This window comes from Saimiri boliviensis, chromosome 10, assembly GCF_048565385.1.
Source record: "Saimiri boliviensis isolate mSaiBol1 chromosome 10, mSaiBol1.pri, whole genome shotgun sequence".
Lineage (NCBI taxonomy): Eukaryota > Metazoa > Chordata > Mammalia > Primates > Cebidae > Saimiri > Saimiri boliviensis.
Window position 1 is genome coordinate 64,110,344 of NC_133458.1, and position 18,649 is coordinate 64,128,992.

General features: G+C 35.0%; 1 protein-coding gene across 4 annotated transcripts in view; it reads left to right on the plus strand.

The window, feature by feature from the left end:
• Positions 1-18,649, plus strand: part of RUNDC3B (RUN domain containing 3B) — a 170,641-nt gene that overhangs the window by 78,630 nt on the left and 73,362 nt on the right. For all 4 annotated transcript variants that reach the window (XM_074379359.1, XM_003921167.4, XM_003921168.4 and 1 more), the window contains exon 6: positions 600-680. In XM_074379359.1, coding sequence (XP_074235460.1) covers positions 600-680 — 81 coding nt within the window. The remainder of the gene's footprint in view (positions 1-599; positions 681-18,649) is intronic.

The following is an 18,649-nucleotide window of genomic DNA, read 5'->3' on the forward strand; positions in this document are numbered from 1 at the left end:
ATTTGTCTGCTGTTTTATCGTTTAAAAAAAACTGGCGAGACAATGTGGCTCACATCTGTAATCCGAGCGCTTTGGGAGGCCAAGGCAGGCAGATCACCTGAGGTCAGGAGTTTGAGACCAGCCTGACCAACGTGGCGAAACCCTGTCTCTACTAAAAATACAAAAATCAGCTGGGCGTGGCAGCAGGCACCTGTATACCCGGCTACCTAGGAGGCTGAGGAAGGAGAATCACTGAAACCCGGGAGGCAGAGGCTACAGTGAGCTGAGATTGTGCCACTGCACTCAAGCCTGAGTGACAGAGAGCAAGACTCTATCTCAAAAAAAAAAAAAAAAAAAAAAAATGGGATAAGAATGTTAACAGTTGATTTAATGTAACCCATTGACAGTATATTAATTTGTACAATGCCTTGTCACTGGTATTGAAGGTAGAATATTTTATTCAGGCATTTATTTGTGACAAGTAATAATTAAATTGTGAACAAAAAATTCACTTGCAGTTTGATGAGAGAAACATCTCTAGCAAGAGATTTTTCGTAAAACTTAACTTTGGTTTAAAATTTTATGTATTAATATGAAATATTTATTTTCTGTTGTATTAGTTTCTGCCTAAAGGGAGAGGGACTGGATGGCAGCTTTCCTGCTGTAATAGACTATACACCATATTTGAAGTATATCCAAAGGTATGTAACATTTTGAGATGTGTTTTTAAAAATTTTATTTAAAATTAAATGTCTTGTGCAATGTTTGTTTGATTAAAACTACTTTGTACTGGCTGGGCATGGTGGATCATGCCTGTAATCCCAGCACTTTGGGAGGCCAAGGTGGGCAGATCACAAGGTCAGGAGTTCGAGACCAGTCTGGCCAACATGGTGAAACTCCATCTCTACTAACAAAAATACAAAAATTAGCTGGGCATGGTGGTGTGCACCTGTAATCCCAGCTACTCAGGAGGCTGAGGCAGGAGAATTACTTGAATGCAGGAGGCAGAGGTTTCAGTGAGCCAAGATTGTGCCACTGTACTCTACCCTGGGCAACAGAACAAGACACCATCTCAAAAAAAAAAAAAAAAAAAAAAAAAACAACAAACAAACTACTTTGTACTAAACATTTTTTTCAGTATCAGAAATCATTAAAGGGTAGAAACTCCAGTTGCATTTTTGGTATTTATTATTTTAAAAATACACACTTTTTATGTAAATATACACTTTTTAACATAATTGTAATCCCAGCATGAAGCTTTTTAAAGTAACAAGAGCATTTATTCAAAAATGCTTTTATTCAAAATAACAAAAGCATTTATATTGCTATAGTCATTATGATAACTTTAATAGCTCTAAAATAGTCTATTGAGATTTCAAAACTGTAATTCAGTGTTTAGACTGTTTTCCATTTTTTCTCATTAAAAAAGGATAAATAACATTCTTACACAAATAAATTTTCCTTTTGTTTTCATTGTAAATTGTCAGAGATATTCAGGTAAATTCATGAAAAATCTGATGACTCTTAAAACCTGTCTTTTAAAGAGTTGTAACAATTTATTCTATTACCAATATTGTGTGAGAATTCTGGATTTCCCACAATCTCATCAGCATTGAATATTAATTAATGACATCTACAGATGTTTCTAAGGTCTGCTTGAAAGATTGATTTCCTGACTAGAATAATGATCTTTATACTTCTTTTTTTTCTATAAGTTATTGGGGTACAGGTTGTATTTGATTATATGAGTAAGTTCTTCAGTGGTGATTTGTGAGATTTTGGAGCACCCATCACCCGAGCAGTGTACACTGTACCATATTTATTGACTTTTATCCCTCACCTCCCTCCCACTCTTCCCCCCAAGTCCCCAAAGTCCTTTATGTCATTCTTGAGACTTTGTGTCCTCATAGCTTAGCTCCCACATATCAGTGAGAACATATGGATGTTTGGTTTTCCATTCCTGAGTTACTTCACTTAGAATAATGGTCTCCAGTCTCATCCAGGTCACTGCAAATGCTGTTAATCCATTTCTTTTTATGGCTCTGTAGAATTCCATTGTGTATATACATACCACAGTTTCTTTATCCACTCATTTGATGGGCATTTGGGTTGGTTCCACGATTTTGCAATTATTAATTGTGCTGCTATAAACATGCATGTGCAAGTATCTTTTCCAAATAATAACTTCTTTTCCTCTGGGTAAACACCCAGTAGTGAGATTCCTGGATCAAATGATAGTTCTACTTTTAATTCTTTAAGCCTTAAAGAATTCAGCAAAGGTTCTAGATGCAAGATTAATGTACACCAATTTATCCGGCCCCTGCCGCACTTCAGGAAGGGGCACCTCTTTCATTGGTGGTCGGTGAGAGGAGCACAGGATTCATTCGCAAAGCGCGGCGTGGCTCACGTACAGTACTACTTCCGGTGATGTGGGACGCACGCGTCATGGCTCCAGAAGCGTGTCATGTGACGCACGTCTGGTCTGCGGCTGCGGTGCACCACATCACCAGAAGCAGTGTGAAATAACAGCAGAAGTAGGAAGAAAAGCAAAGCACTATAACCATTACTACACAGTACAATGGCTCCCATACTCCCCCAAATGTACAACAACATAATGGCCCCTATAACCTCCCTTTGCCCAAAAGTCTCCCCCACCATTACTACACACCGTGTTTCCCCTATTTTAAGACCCTGTCTTATATTAATTTTACCCCCAAAAGACTGGGGCTGTCTTATTTTTAGGAGGTGTCTTATAATAGGGGAAACATGCAGCAGTGGGCTTTCCACAGAAGAGGCCCACCGCTGCTGCAGATGTCCAGGATGCTGTATATACAGTGTCACAGGCTGATCACCGCCATCCCTGTATACAGCACTGGAGGCGGTGCTGGGCCTGTGACACTGTATACCGCTGTCTGGGATAGTGGAGGCAGCAGCGCTGGCTGTGAAGGGTGTCACACCTTGCATAGTCCGGCCCTCCAACGGTCTGAGGGACAGTGAACTAGTGAACTGGCCCCCTGTGTTAAAAGTTTGGGGACCCCTGCTTTAAGGAATCTCCACACTGTTTTCCATAGTGACTGTACTAAGTAGTCTACATACCTACTATCAGTGCAGAAGTGTTCCCTGTTCACTGCATCCATGCCAACATCTGTTTTCTGATTTTTTTATTATGGTCATTCTTGTAGGAGTAAGGTGGTATTGCATTGTGGTTTTGATTTGCATTTCACTGATCATTAGTGATATTGAGCATTTTCATATGTTCGTTGGCCATTTGTATGTTTTCTTTTGAGAATGGTATATGCATGTCCTTAGCCCACTTTTTGATGGGATTGTTTTTTTCTTACTGATTTGTTTGAGTACTTTGTAGATTCTGGATGTTAGTCCTTTGTCATATGTATAGATTGTAAAGATTTTCTCCCACTCTGTGGGCTGTTTGCTGACAGTTCCTTTTGCTATGCAAAATCTCTTTAGTTTAATTAGGTCCCAGCTATCTATCTTTGTTTTGCTTGCATTTGCTTTTGGGTTCTTGGTCATGAAATCCTTGCCTAAGCCAATATCTAGAAGAGTTTTTCCTATGCTGTCTTCTAGAAGTTTTATAGTTTCAGGTCTTAGGTTTTAATCCTTAATCCCTCTTGAGTTGATTTTTGTATAAAGTGAGAGATGAGGATCCAGTTTTGTTCTCCTACATGTGGCTAGCCAATTATCCCAGCATCATTTGTTGAAAGGGCATCCTTTCCCCACTTTATGTTTTTCTTTGTTGAAGATCAGTTGGCTTAAGTATTTTGGTTTATTTCTGGGTTCTCTATTCTGTTCCATTGGCCTATGTGCCTGTTTTTTATACCAGTACCACACTGTCTTGGTGACTATTGCCATATAGTATAGTTTGAAATCAGGTAGTATGATGCCTCCAAATATGTTCTTTTTGCTTAGTCTTGCTTTGGTTATGCGGGTTCTTTTATGGTTCCACATGAATTTTAGAATGTTTTTCTCTAATTCTGTAAAGAATGATGGTGGTATTTTGATGGGGATTGCATTGAATTTGTAAATTGCTTTTGGCAGTATGATCATTTTCACCATATTGATTCTACTCATCCATGAGGATGGGATGTGTTTCCATTTGTTATGTCATCTATGATTTCTTTCAGCAGTATTTTGTAGTTTTCCTTGTAGTGGTCTTTCAACTCCTTGGTTAGGTATATTCCTAAGTATTTTATTTTATTTTGTTTGTCAGCTATTGTAAAAGGGATTGAGTTCTTGATTTGATTCTCTACTTGTTTGCTGTTGGTGTATGAAAGAGCTACTGATTGGTGTACATTAATCTTGCATCTAGAACCTTTGCTGAATTCTTTTATCAATTCTAGGAACTTTCTGGAGGAATCCTTAGGGCTTTCAAGGTAAACAACTATATTGTCAGCAAATAGTGACAGTCTGACTTTCTCTTTACCAATTCGAATGCCCCTTATTTCTTTCTCTTGTCTGATTGCTCTGGCTAGGACTTACAGTGCTATATTGAAGAGGAGTAGTGAGAGTCAGCATCCTGGTCTTGTTACAATTCTCGGAGGGAATGATTCTTTTCCCCATTCAGTATTATGTTGGCTTTAGGTTTGTCATAGATGACTTTTATTACATTAAGGTAGGTCCCTTGTGTACCAATTTTGCTGAGAGTTTTAATCATAAAGGGATGTGCTGGATTTTGTCAAATGCTTCTTCAGCATCTATTGAGATGATCATGTGATTTTTCCTTTTAATTATATTTATGTGGTGTATCACATTTATTGACTTGTGTATGTTAAGCCACCCCTGCATCCCTGGTATGAAACCCACTGGATCATGGTGGATTATCTTTTTTATATGTCCTTGGATTTGGTTTGCTAGCATTTTGTTAGGGATTTTATCAAGGGTATTGGTCTATAGTTTCTTTTTTGGTTATGTCCTTTTCTGGTTTTGGTATTAGGGTGATGCTGGCTTCATGGAATGAATTAGGGAAGGTTCCTTCTTTCTCTATCTGTGGAATCATGTCAAAAGGATTGGTACTAATTCTTCTTTGAATGTCTGGTAGAATTCTGCTGTGAATCTGTCTGGTTCTCAACTTTTTTTGTTGGTCATGTTTTAATTACCATTTCAGTATCTCTGCTTGTTATTGATCTGTTCAGTGTATCTAATTCTTCCTGATTTAAGCTAGGAGGGGTGTATTTATTCAGGAATTCATCCATCTCTTCTAGGTTTTCTAGTTTATATGCAAAAGGTGTTCAGAGTAGCCCTGAATGATCTTTTGTATTTCAGTGGTGTCAGTTGTAATATGTCCTGTTTCATTTCTTAGTGAGGTTATTTTCTCTCTTCTTTTCTTGGTTAATCTTGCTGATGGTCTATCAATTTTATTTATCTTTTCAAAGAAACAGCTTTTTGTTTCATTTATCTTTTATATATATATTTTGTTTCAATTTCATTTAGTTCTGCTCTGATCTTGGTTATTTCCTTTCTTCTGCTGGGTTTGGGTTTAGGTTTGTTCTTATTTCTCTAGTTCCTTGAGGCATGACCTTAGAATGTCATTTTGCACTCTTTCAGTGTTTTTGATGTAAGCACTTAGGGCTATGAACTTTCCTCTTAGCACCATCTTTGCTGTATCCCACAGGTTTTGATAGGTTGTGTCATTATTGTTGTTCAGTTCAAAGAATTTTTAAATTTCCATCTTGATTTTGTTTTTGACCCAGTGCTCATTCAGGAGCAGGTTATTTAATTTCTGTGTATTTGCATGGTTTTGAAGGTTCCTTTGGTGTTAATTTCCAGTTTTATTCCACTGTGGTCTGAGATAGTGCTTGATAAAATTTCAATTTTCTTAAATTTATTGAGGCTTGTTTTGTGGCCTATCACATGGTCTATCTGAGAAAGTTTCATGTACTGTGGGATCGAATGTGTATACTGCGGTTGTTGGATGAACTGTTCTGTATGTATTCGTTAAGTTCATTTGTTCCAGGGTATAGTTTAAATCCATTGTTTCTTTGTTGAGTTTCTGTCTAGTGTTGTCAGTGGAGTATTGAAGTCCCCCACTATTACTGTGTTGCTATATATCTCATTTCTTATGTCTATTAGTAATTGTTTTATAAATTTATGCGCTCCTATGTTTGGTGCACATACATTTAGGATTGATATTTTCCTGTTGGACAAGGCCTTTTACCCTTGTATAATGTCCCTCTTTGCCTCTTTTAACTGCTGTTAATTTAACGTTTGTTTTATCTGATATAAGAATAGCTCCTCATGCTCACTTTTGGTGTCCATGTGCATGAAATGCCGTTTCTACCCCTTTACTTTAAGTTTATATGAGTCCTTAAGTGTTAGATGAGACTCCTGAAGGCAGCAGATTGTTGGTTGGTGAGTTCCTATACATTGTGGAGTTCTGTATCATTCAAGTGGAGCTTTTATGCCATTTACATTCAACATTAGTATTGAAATGTGAGATACCATGCATTCATGGCACTCTCGTTGCCTGTGTGCTTTGTTTTTTTTTTTCTTTCTTTCTTTTTGCTTATTAACTTGTATATTTGTTTTATAGGTCCTGTGTGATTTATGCTTCAAATAGGTTCTGTTTTGATGTGTTTCTAGGATTTGTTTCAAGATTTAAAGTTCCTTCTAGCAGTATTTATAGTGATGACCTGGTAATGGTGAACTTTTTGTGCTCAAAAGGGCTTTGTGCAGTACTGATACTGAACTTTCCACCCCCAAATAACAGTATATATTCGTCTCATCACCACATGGCACATACTCTGAAAATAACCACATAATTGGATATAAAACAATCCTCAACAAATGCAAAATAACCAAAATGATAACAAACACACTCTTGGACCATAACGCAATTAAAATGGAAGTCAAGACTCCAAAAATCATTCCAAACAATGCAATTACATAGGAATTAAACAACAGCTCCTGAATGACTTTTGGGTAAATAATGAAATTAAGGCAGAAATTATAAAGTTCTTTGAAACCAATAAGAACAAAGAGACAACATACCATAATTTGTGACACAGAGCTAATGCACCATTAAGAGGGAAATTCATACTACTAAATGTCCACATGAAAATGTAGGAAAAATCTCAAATTAACAACCTAACATTACAACTGAAAGAATTAGAGAAGCAAGAACAAATGAACCCCAAAGCTAGCAGAAGACAATAACTAAAATCAGAGCTAAACTGAAGGAAATCAAGACACAAAAAAAATCATTCAAAACATAAACAAATACAGGAATTGGTTTTTTGAAAAAATAAGGTAGATCCCAAGCTAGACAAATAAAGAAGAAAAGAGAGAAGATCCAAATAAACACAATTAGAATGACAAGGGATGTTACCACAGACCCCACAGAAACAATAACTGTGAACACCTCTATGCAGACAAACTAGAAAACCTACAGGAGATAGATAAATTATTTAACATATACACCCTCTCAAGACTGAACCAGGAAGAAATTGATTGCCTGAACAGACAGTAACAAGCTCTGAAATAGAATCAGTAATAAATAGCCAACCAACCAACCAAAAAAAAGAAAACAAAGAAAAAAAAAGCCCAGAACCTGATGGATTCACAGCCAAGTTATACCACATGTACAAGGAAGAGTTGATACTATTTCTATTTGAAACTATTCCAAAATATCGAGGAGGAAGGACTCCTCCCCAACTTATTCTAAGAGGCCAGCATCATCCTGATACCAAGACCTGGCAGAGATACAACAACAAAAAAGAAAATTTCAGGCCAGTATCCTTGATGAACATTAATATAAAAATTCTTGCCAAAATACTGGCAAACTGAATCCAGCAGCAGATCAAAGAGCTAATTCACCATGATCAAGTAGGCTTCATCCCTAGGATATAAGGTTGGTTCATCATACACAATCTATAAATGTGATTCATCACATAAACATAACTTATGACAGAAACCAATGATGATCTCAAAAGACACAGGAAAGGCTTTTGATAGTATTCAGCACTTCTTCACATTAAAAGCTCTCGATAAACTACATACTAAAAGGACATTCTTCAAAATAATAAGAGCCATCTATGACAGACTTACAGCCAACATTATTCTGAATGGATAAAATCTAGAAGCATTCTCCTTAAAAACTGGCATAAGACAAGGTTGCCCTCTCTCACCACTTCTATTCAAAATAGTATTGGAAGTCCTAGCCAGAGCAGTCAGGCAAGAGAAAGGCATCTAAATAGAAATATTGTAATGGAGGTAATTTACATGAAGAGTAAAAAAATTAAAAAATATTGTTTTATAAGAATGGAATTGGAGGAGGGTAGAGTGAGATAGGAGACTTATTTTTCATGTTAAAATTTATGGTACATTTTTGGGGGAGCGGAGCATGACAGGATTATAACTTGTAGAGATTTAGTTATATACATATTAACACCTGAGATATATTTCTTTTTTAATGTAAATTTTGGTATTTGTTAAGTTTCACCAAATTAAATATTAAGTTCTTGATTTTACCATATCCTTTTTTTTTTTTTTTTTTTTTTTTTTTTTGAGACAGAGTCTCACTCTGTCACCAGGCTACAGTGCAGTGGTGCAGTGGCACGATCTTAGCTCACTGCAACCTCCACCTCCCAGGTTCAAGCAATTCTGCTGCCTCAGCCTCACAAGTAGCTGAGACTACCAGCACATGCCACCATGCCCGGCTAATTTTTATATTTTTAGTAGAGACAGGGTTTCACTGTGTTGGCCAGATGGTCTGGATATCCTGGACTCAGTTGATCCACCCACCTTGACCTTCCAAAGTGCTGGGATTACAGGCATGAGCCACTGCGCCCAGCCTAGGATATCCTTTTATTTAGGACATTGTTTTTAGGGACTTATGTAGGAAAAATGAGTTAAACTTTTTTTTTAATTTATAGAAAGTTCTGTTAAGAAATTTTTATTTATGTAAATTTAATATTGTAAGTTTAGGGCATTGTTTTTAGGGAATCATATGGGACAATTGCTTTAATTTTTTTAATTCATAAAAACTCCTGTTAAGATTTTTTTTTTTCCTTTTTTTTTTTTTGAGACGGAGTTTCGCTTTTGTTACCCAGGCTGGAGTGCAATGGCGCGATCTCAGCTCACCGCAACCTCTGCCTCCTGGGTTCAGGCAATTCTCCTGCCTCAGCCTCCTGAGTAGCTGGGATTACAGGCATGCGCCACCATGCCCAGCTAATTTTTTGTATTTTTAGTAGAGACGGGGTTTCACCATGTTGACCAGGATGGTCTCGATCTCTTGACCTCGTGATCCACCCGCCTCGGCCTCCCAAAGTGCTGGGATTACAGGCTTGAGCCACCGTGCCCGGCCAAGATTTTTTATTTATATAAATTTAATATTGTAAAAAAGACCAAAAAAGTTGGAATATAATTGAGTTTTTATTAATCTAATAATAATCTATAAAACTTATGTCACGTTTTTTTGCCTTACTAATATTTTTCATGTCCAATATAGCAAAATATTCCTTTATAATTTCAACGACAAAAGATGCCTAAATTTGTTTAGATTACTGTCGGCCTTCGGACTATACTTAAACTAGATTGGTAGGTTATGGCTTATTTTACTCACCTTTACTGCCTTAAACCATTTTTTAAAATTTATATTCAAAAAAGCAACAATTTGAATAAGTGAGAAGTATAATAGTTATTCTCTAAATAACATATTCCACAAATTTTAAGATATACTTCTTTGTTTTACATTTCATTATTTCTCACAAATGGTGTTGTGCCATAGTTTGTCAGCATTGTTTTTCCTTTCCTGGTGTATAAAGTAATAGTATTACTTGATTTTGATTTTGTCCTGGAATAGATGAAATATGTTCTATATATTGTTTGGAATATGCACTGCTTGAAGAAATCATATTAGTTAGGTAATACTCTCTCCCTCCTCCTGGTCTCACCTCCAATCCCCAGACCATGACATTGAGCGTTGTCAGAAATTCTAACTGTATGTCCTGTTTGGACCTTTTAAACCTATTCTTATTGTGTAGTAAAACTCACAAAGAAAAATAGATAAAACATAAATGTATAGCATAAAGAATTATGAAGGGTATAATGAGTGATCACAACTGTAAGTATAAAAAAAAGTTGTGGTATTGTGAAAGCCTGCTTTTATCACTTCAAAATTGCAACCCCTAACCAGCTCCTGAGACATAGTGACTGTAATCATACATTTTTCATAATGACTTCATTGCTTTTCTTTTGTATTTTACCCTAAGAATGTACCTTACCACCTACATACTATAGATTAGTTATGCTTGATTTTCACTTTCTATAAATGGAATAATGGATCCACCAAAAACCTATTAGAACTGATAAACAAGTTCAGTAAAGTTGTAGAATACAAAATCAACATACAAAAATCAGTAGCATTTCTATATGCCAACAGTGACCAATTTGAAAAAGAAACAAAGCAATTCCACTTACAATAGCCACAAACAAAATTAAATACCTAAGAATTAACCAAAGAAGTAGAAGATCTCTGTGATGAAAATTATAAAATACTGATGAAAGAAATTGGAGAGAACACCAAAAAAATGGAAGGATATTCCACTTTCATTAACTGGAAGATTCAGTGTCCATACCACGCAAAGCAATCTACAGACCCAATATATTTGCTATCAAAATACCAATGACATTCTTCAGAGAAATAGAAAAAATTATTCCAAAATTTATATGGCACTGCAAAAGACCCAGAGTAGCCAAAGCTATCATGAACAAAAATAAACAAATTGGAAGAATCAAATTATCCAGCTAATACTACAGAGCTATAGTAACCAAAGCAGCATGATACCAGCATAAAAATAGACATACAGACCAATGGAACAGAATAGAAATCCAGAAATAAATCCATGCATCTACAGTAAACTGATTTTCTAGAAAGATCAAGAATATGCTTTGGGGAAAGGGCAATCTTAAATAAATGGTGCTGGGAAACCTGGATATTCATATGCAAAAGGATGAAAGTAGATCCCAATCTCTTGCCATATAGAAAACTCAAATCAAAATGCATTAAAGACTTAAATCTAAGACCTGAGGCCAGGTACAGTGGCTCATGCCTTTAATCCCAGCACCTTGGAAGCCAAAACAAGAGAATCTTTTCAAGTCAGGAGTTTGAGACCAGTATAGGCAATACAGTGAGATGCTGTCTCTACAAAAATCTTTCAATAACAGCTGGGCATGGTGTTGCACACCTGTAATCCCAGCTACTTGAAAGGCCAAGGTGGGAGAATCACTTGAACCCAGGAATTCAAGGCCACATTGAGTCCTGATTGTGCCACTGTACTCCAGCCTGAGCAACAAAGCAAAACCTAGGCTCAAAAAAAAAAAAAAAAAAAAAAAAGAAGGCCTGAAACTATGAAACTACTACTACAAAAAACAAAATTAAAAAACCACTGGGAAAAATGCAGGTCATTGATTGGCCCAAGCAAAGATTTCCTTAGTAATACCTCAAAAGCACAGCAACCAAAGCAAAAATGGACAAATGGGATTACCTCAAGTTAAAGAGTTTCTGCACAGCAAAGGAAGTAATAAAGAAAGTGAAGAGACAACACACAGAGTGGAAGAATATATTTGCAAGCTACCCATCGGACAAGGGATTAATAACCAGAATATATAAGGAGCTCAAACAACTCAATAAGACACAAAATCAGATAATCCAGTTAAAAAGTGTGCAAAAGATCTGAATGGACATTTCTCGAAAGGAGACATACAAATGTCCAACAGGTATGTGAAAAAGTCCACAACATTATTAATCAACAGAGAAGTGAAAATCAAAACTACGATGAGATATCATCTCACTCTAGTTGAAATGTCTTTTATTCAAAAGACAGGCAATAATGAATGCTGGCAAGGATATGGAGAAAGGGGAACCCTTCTACACTGCTAGTGGGAATGTAAATTAGTACAACCACTACGGAGAACAGTATGAACGTTTCTCAAAACTCTTAAAAAAGAACTACCATATGATCCATCAGTCTCACTGCTCAGTATATATCTAAAAGAAAGGAAATCAATAAATATATGAAAGAGATACCTGCACTCCCAAATTTATTTCAGCACTATTCACAATAGCTAAAATATGGGATCATACTAAGTATCCATGGATGGATGAATGGCTAAAGAAAATGTGGTATATACAAAGGATTACAAATCAGTCTATTATGAAGATACATGCACATGTACGTTCATTGCAGCACTGTTTACAATAGCAAAGACTTGGAACCAACCCAAATGCCCATCAAGAATAGACTGGATAAAGAAAATGTGGCATATATACATCATGAAATACTATGAAGCCATAAAAGAGGATTAGGTTTATGTCCTTTGCAGGGACATGGATGAATCTGGAAACTATCATTTTCAACAAACTGACGCAAGAACAGAAAACCAGTTACCACATGTTCTCACTCATAAGTGGGTGTTGAACAATGAGAACACATCGACACAGGGAGAGGAACATCACACATTGGGGTCTGTTGGGAGATGGGGTCTAGGGGAGGGATAGCAGCAGGTAGGGAGATAGGGGAAGGATAACATTAGAAGAAATACCTAATGTAGGTGACAGGGGAATGGAGGCAGCAGACCACCATGGCATGTGTATACCTATGTAACGATCCTGAAAGATCTGCACATGTACCCCAGAACTTAAAGTATAATTTAAAAAGAAAAAAGAAAATGTGGTATATATACACAATGGAATATTATTCAGCCATAAAAAAGAATGAAATCCTATCATCTGCCACAACATGGATGGGTCTAGAGGAAATTATGTTATGTGAAATAAGCCAGACATAGACAAATTTCCCATATTCTCGCTCACATGAGCGAGCAATTAAAATAGTTAAACTCATGAAGATAGAGAATAGAATGATAGTTAGCACAGCCTGGAAAGGGTAGTAGGGAAAGGGAGAAAAGTTGCGATGGTTAATGGTTATAAAAACAAAATTAGAATGAATAAGATCTAGTATTTTATAGACCAACAGGATGACTGTAGTCAACAGTAATTCATTGTATATTTTTAAATAACCAAAAGGGTGGAACTGGGATATTCCTAACATAAAGAAATGATAAATGTGGTTGGGCATGGAGGCTCATGTCTGTAATCCCAGCACTCTGGGAGGCTGAGGCAGGGGAATCACTTGAGGCCAGGAGTTCAACACCAGCTTGAGTAACATAATAAGACTCCGTCACTACAAAAAATTGAAAAATTAGCCAGTTGTTGTGGTGCTTGCCTGTAGTTTTAGGCTCTTGGGAGGCTGAGGGGAGGGAACTGCTTAAGCTCAAGAGTTTGAGGCTACAGTGAGCTATGGTCATGCCATTGCTTTCCAATCTGGGCAACAGAGTGAGATTTTATATATATATATATATATATATGTGTGTGTGTGTGTGTGTGTGTGTGTGTGTGTGTATGTATTATGTAAATATATAATCCTTGAGGTGATGGATAACCTCAATTATCCTTTCATGATTATTGCATATTAATGTCTTGAGTCAAACATCATATGTACCCCATAAATATATACCCCACCTGTTACGTACCCATAACCATTAATAATTTTTAAAATAATTATTTAAAAGTTAGACCCTCCTTGAATTTTTTTACATCAAAGCTCTAAAATAAACTATAAATAAATAATTTGGTTTTAGATGTATTTCATTTGTGCAATTTGTACTTGGGTTTTGTTCTGTGATACAGGTTTTTTTTTTTTTCTTAATGGGTGATTTTAGCCTATTCATACTTACTGATTCATAACATCAATTACCATTAGTATAACTATAATGCCCACACATACCTATTTCTTTAGTTGGTGTTATCTAATACAGTAGCCACTAGCCACATGTGGCATTCAGTACTTCAGATGTAACTAGTGTGACTGAGGAATTGAATTTTTCTTTTAAATTTAATTTTAATTAATTTAAACTTATGGATGCTACATTGTTAAGGGAAATTGAAGAAGATATAAGTAAATAAAAAGATACCCTTGTTAATGAATTAAAGCACTTCATATTCTTAAGATAGCAATGCTTCTGAATTGATCTGCAGATTCAATTCAGTTGCTGTCAATATTCCAACATCCTTTTTTGTTTGTAGGGATGGACAAGCTAATCCCAAAATTTGTATAGAATTGCAAAGGGACCCTAAATAGCCAAAACAATCTTGAAAAAGAAGTACAACATCAGAGGACTCATTCATCCTAATTTCAGAATTTGCTACAAAGCCCCAGTAATAAAAAAAGAATATGCTGCTACCACAAGCATAGGCATATAAATCAAGAAAATTAATTTAAAATTCTGAAAATAAACCCATACATTTATGGTCAGTGGAGTTTTGAAAAGGGTACTAAAACCATTCAATGGAGAAAGAATAGTGTTTTCACTAAATGATGCTGGGACAACTAATATGCATGTGCAAATGAATGAATTTGGACTGTAAACTCATATGAAATGCAAAAATTAGTTCAAAAATGGATCTAAGACCCAAATGTAAGAGCTAACACTGTAAAATCTTATAAGGAAACACAGGTGTAGATTTTTCATAATCCTAAATTAGACAATTGGTTTTTAATATGACACAAAAATATAAATAACTTAAGAAAAAAATAGATAAACTGGATTTTGTCAAAATTAAAAACTTGCATTACCAAAGGATATAATCAAAAAAATGAAAGAGTGATCCAGAGACTTTAGAGAGAATTTTTGCAAATCATATTCAAAATCAGAGTCTCATATTGAGAATATATAAAGAACAGGTGCAACTTAGCAACACAAATATAAACAACTCAATTTTAAAATGGACAAAGGACTTGAATAAACATTTCTCCAAAGAAGGTATGCAGTGGCCAAGAAGTACATGAAATGATACTCAGCATCATTAGTCATTAGGGAAATGCAAATTTAAACCACATCACTTTTTACCCACAGGGGTAGCTATATCCAAAATCAACAAAACATTATTATAATTATTGGTGAGGATGTGGAGAAGCTGCATTTCTGGTGGAAATGTAAAATGATGCAGTTACTGTAGAAATAAATTTGATAATTTCTCAAAATTAAATATAGAATTATTATGTATTTCAGAAATTCTGCTCCTAGATATCAATTCTCTTTCCACCCAAGAGAAATGAAAACATATGGTCAAACAAAAACTTATACATAAATGTTCATTATTCTTAATAGCACAAAATGGACACAACAGAAGTGTTCATCAGTTAGTGAATAAATAAAAAATGTAGTGTATCCATACAATGGAGTACTGCTCAGCCTTAAAATGGAGTGAAGCATTGATACCAACTATAACATGGCTAAACCTTGAAAACATGTGAAGGATGCCAAACACAAAAGCTGCGTATTTTATGATTCATTTTCCCAAAAGTACACTTTATGTTTTTTGTTTCTTGTTCTCTTTTTGGTTTTTATATGATCCCTTGGGGGGAAAGGAGAGCATGACAATTGATCACTAGCAGAAGACCAGAATTTCTCCCACTATTCTTCGTTAACATGATATATTTTCCAGTTCTTTATATATAAGCAATTTATGAAACAGACATAAAGGTGTATATAAGTATACAAATGAATAAATAAGATAATTCTGGGCATTCTTGTTTTGGGGCTTCATCTTAAAAGATATTTTTGATGTTTTACCATTTAATATTATATTTGCTCTGGGTTTTGGTTATGAATACTCTGGTTAAGAATGTTTTCTTCTATTCTTAATGTGCTATGGGGTACTTTTTAAAATTGGCTTCTTGTTTGTTTTTTAAAAATGAGTGAGTCTTGCAAATGTTATCACATGTTTTTTCTGCATCTATTAAAATTATTCATATAGTTTTTCTCCTTTAATGTGTTCATGTGGTGAATTACATTAATAGAAATGTTTAAATGGCCTTTACATTTCCTTGTCTTTCTGAAATAAACACATCATGAACAATAGCGTATTTTAATCCCTTGTTGTATTCCATTTTAAATATTTTGTTAGAATTTTTACATCTATATGTGTATGAATTTATACATGAAATAGGCTTTATTTTCCCTTCTTGTACTGTCTGCTTGAAAAACCAATGGTATATTGGTGACATCATCCTCTCCCTAAGAATTTCAGGAGAATATTTTCCTTGTAAACTGTAAGTTCATTTTGTATGATATTAAGATTCCCACCAATTTTCTTTTGGTTAACATTTTTCTAGTGTAGTCTTATCTTTTTAAAACCGTATTTCATCTAATCTATCATGCCTTCTATTGTAAATGCATCTCAGTTCAGAGGGCATTATTATGTAAGAAAATGGCATGACAGCAATAGTAAGATGTCATCGATTATAAGCTGTGTACTCTGATTTCAGATATGTATACACCAAGAATTTATGAAATACATTGTTTTCAACCTTACATCTTTAAGTATGTGTTTAAAAATGATACTTACCGGGACTTTTAAAAATCTACTCTGGCAGTCTTTGTCTTTTAACTGAAGTAGTAGGATATTTACTGATACATTTGGAATGATATTAACTATTGCATTTTTTGCCTTCTACTCATTCTATGATTTTGCATTTCTTTTTGTATCCTTTCTTCTTTCTTGCCTTTTACAAATTCCTCTTTTCTCTCATTTTATTCCCCTACTAGTTTAAAAGTTGTACATGTGACTTTTCTTTTATTCTACCCATTAATTTTAATATGCAGATTTAAAATTTAACAAAGTTGAAGGTTAATATCTTTACCACCCATCCAAATAAATGAGGATCTTACCTTGCTTTGGCTCTAAATATTTCCTTTTTGACATATGCTTTTGATGTCCAGAATTTTACATTTGTCATTGATTTATTTAAAAATTTATAAAGTAGGCATAATTGTTACTGTTTTATACTCTCAATATTTGTTTAGGTTTACCCATAAGTTTACCATTTTCTTTGTGCACCTTCTTACAAAACAAACCTTCCTTATTAGGTCATTTTACTTTCTCTTAAATTATAATGATCAGAAGTTGTTTTGGTGGGGATTTGTTGGCACATCTCTAAGATTTTAGTTTTCGGAAAATATGCTTATGTCATCCTCTTTTTAGGAAGATAATTTTGCTGGATATGTGTCCCAGTATGGCAGGATTTTTTTTTTTAGTATTTTGAAAATATTTAATAAATATTATAATTTTTTCATGTCTGTCTTCCATTTTTATCAGTTCTTTCTTCAATTGTATCTGATTTTTAGGCAATCCATTTATTTTTACTGTCAAATACATTTAATTTTTAAAGTTGTTTGACTGTTTTCAGAGTTGGAGCTTTTTCATCAGCCACTTTTTTTTTTTTCCTCTGTTTCACCCAAAGCCATGATATGACAGACAAATATTCTTTGGTGTTTGTTTGTTTATTGGTTTGCTTTCTAGATACCTGACTAAGAACATCTTGTTGGTCAGACCTTTTGTTTAGCAGAGGTAACTGTTTCAAATTTGCAACATGCTTAGATTCCAGACTCAGGAGCTCAACAGATGCAAACTCAGATCACAGAGGATAAAATATATGACTTTCTTTGTGTTTATGATATTTTTCAATATTGTATCTGTGAAATTATAATTTCTGACCTTGATTTTTTTAGTTCATATCTTTTTGGTACTTTCTCTCACTTCAGTTTTGCATGTTTGGTATTTATTTGTTGTTGTTTTTTTTTATTAAACCAAGACTATAGTCAAAGATTACTTTAAGTTTAAAGACCCAATTTGATGCTTTTTCAAGGATTTCATAGTATTTATGATGAGACAAGTGTAAGACTTGCTCCTTACATTTTCACTTTTCTGAATTGACAGTTATACTGGGTCTAGTTTTTTTATTATTTTGGTAACTTAACATGCTTATTTAATTTAAAGTTTCAAATCAGTAGCTTTATTAACGATTAATTAACTTTAAGTCTCAAGTAAATACGTTTATTCTTAAGTGAGCTCTTTTGAAAAAATATTAGATTGAGGCAGGTACACATACAGGTTTGTTGCTTGGATATGTTGCTTAATGGTGAGATTTGGGCTTCTGGTGTACCCATCTCTCAAATAGTGAACATTGTACCCAACAGGTAATTATATGACCTTTATCCACTTCTAAGTCTCCCTGCTTTTAGAGTCCCCAGTGTTTATTATTTCCATCTTTATGTCCATGTTTACCCATGTGAGAACATAGGGTATTTGATTTTCTGTTTCTGAGCTATTTCACTTAGGATAATTGGCCTCCAAGTCCATCCATGTTGCTGAAACAGGACACAATTAATTTCATTCTTCTTCATGGCTAAATAGTATTCAACCCTGTATATTTACCACATTTCCTTTCTTTTTTTGTGGCTCATGGTTTTTCTTTTTTATTATACTTTAGGTTCTGGGGTACATATGCAGATCATGCAAGATTTTTGCATAGGTACACACATGGCAGTGTGGTTTGCTGCCTCCATCCCCATCACCTATATCTGATATTTCTCCCCATGTTATCCCTCCCCAACCTCCAAACCCCCCAACCCTCCCTTGACACCCCCAAACAGACCCCAGTGTGTGATGCTCCCCTCCCTGTGTCCATGTGTTCTCATTGTTCAACACCCACCCATGAGTGAGAACATGCGATGTTTGCTTTTCTGTTCTTGTGTCAGTTTGCTGAGAATGATGGTTTCCAAATTGATCCATGTCCCTACAAAGGATACA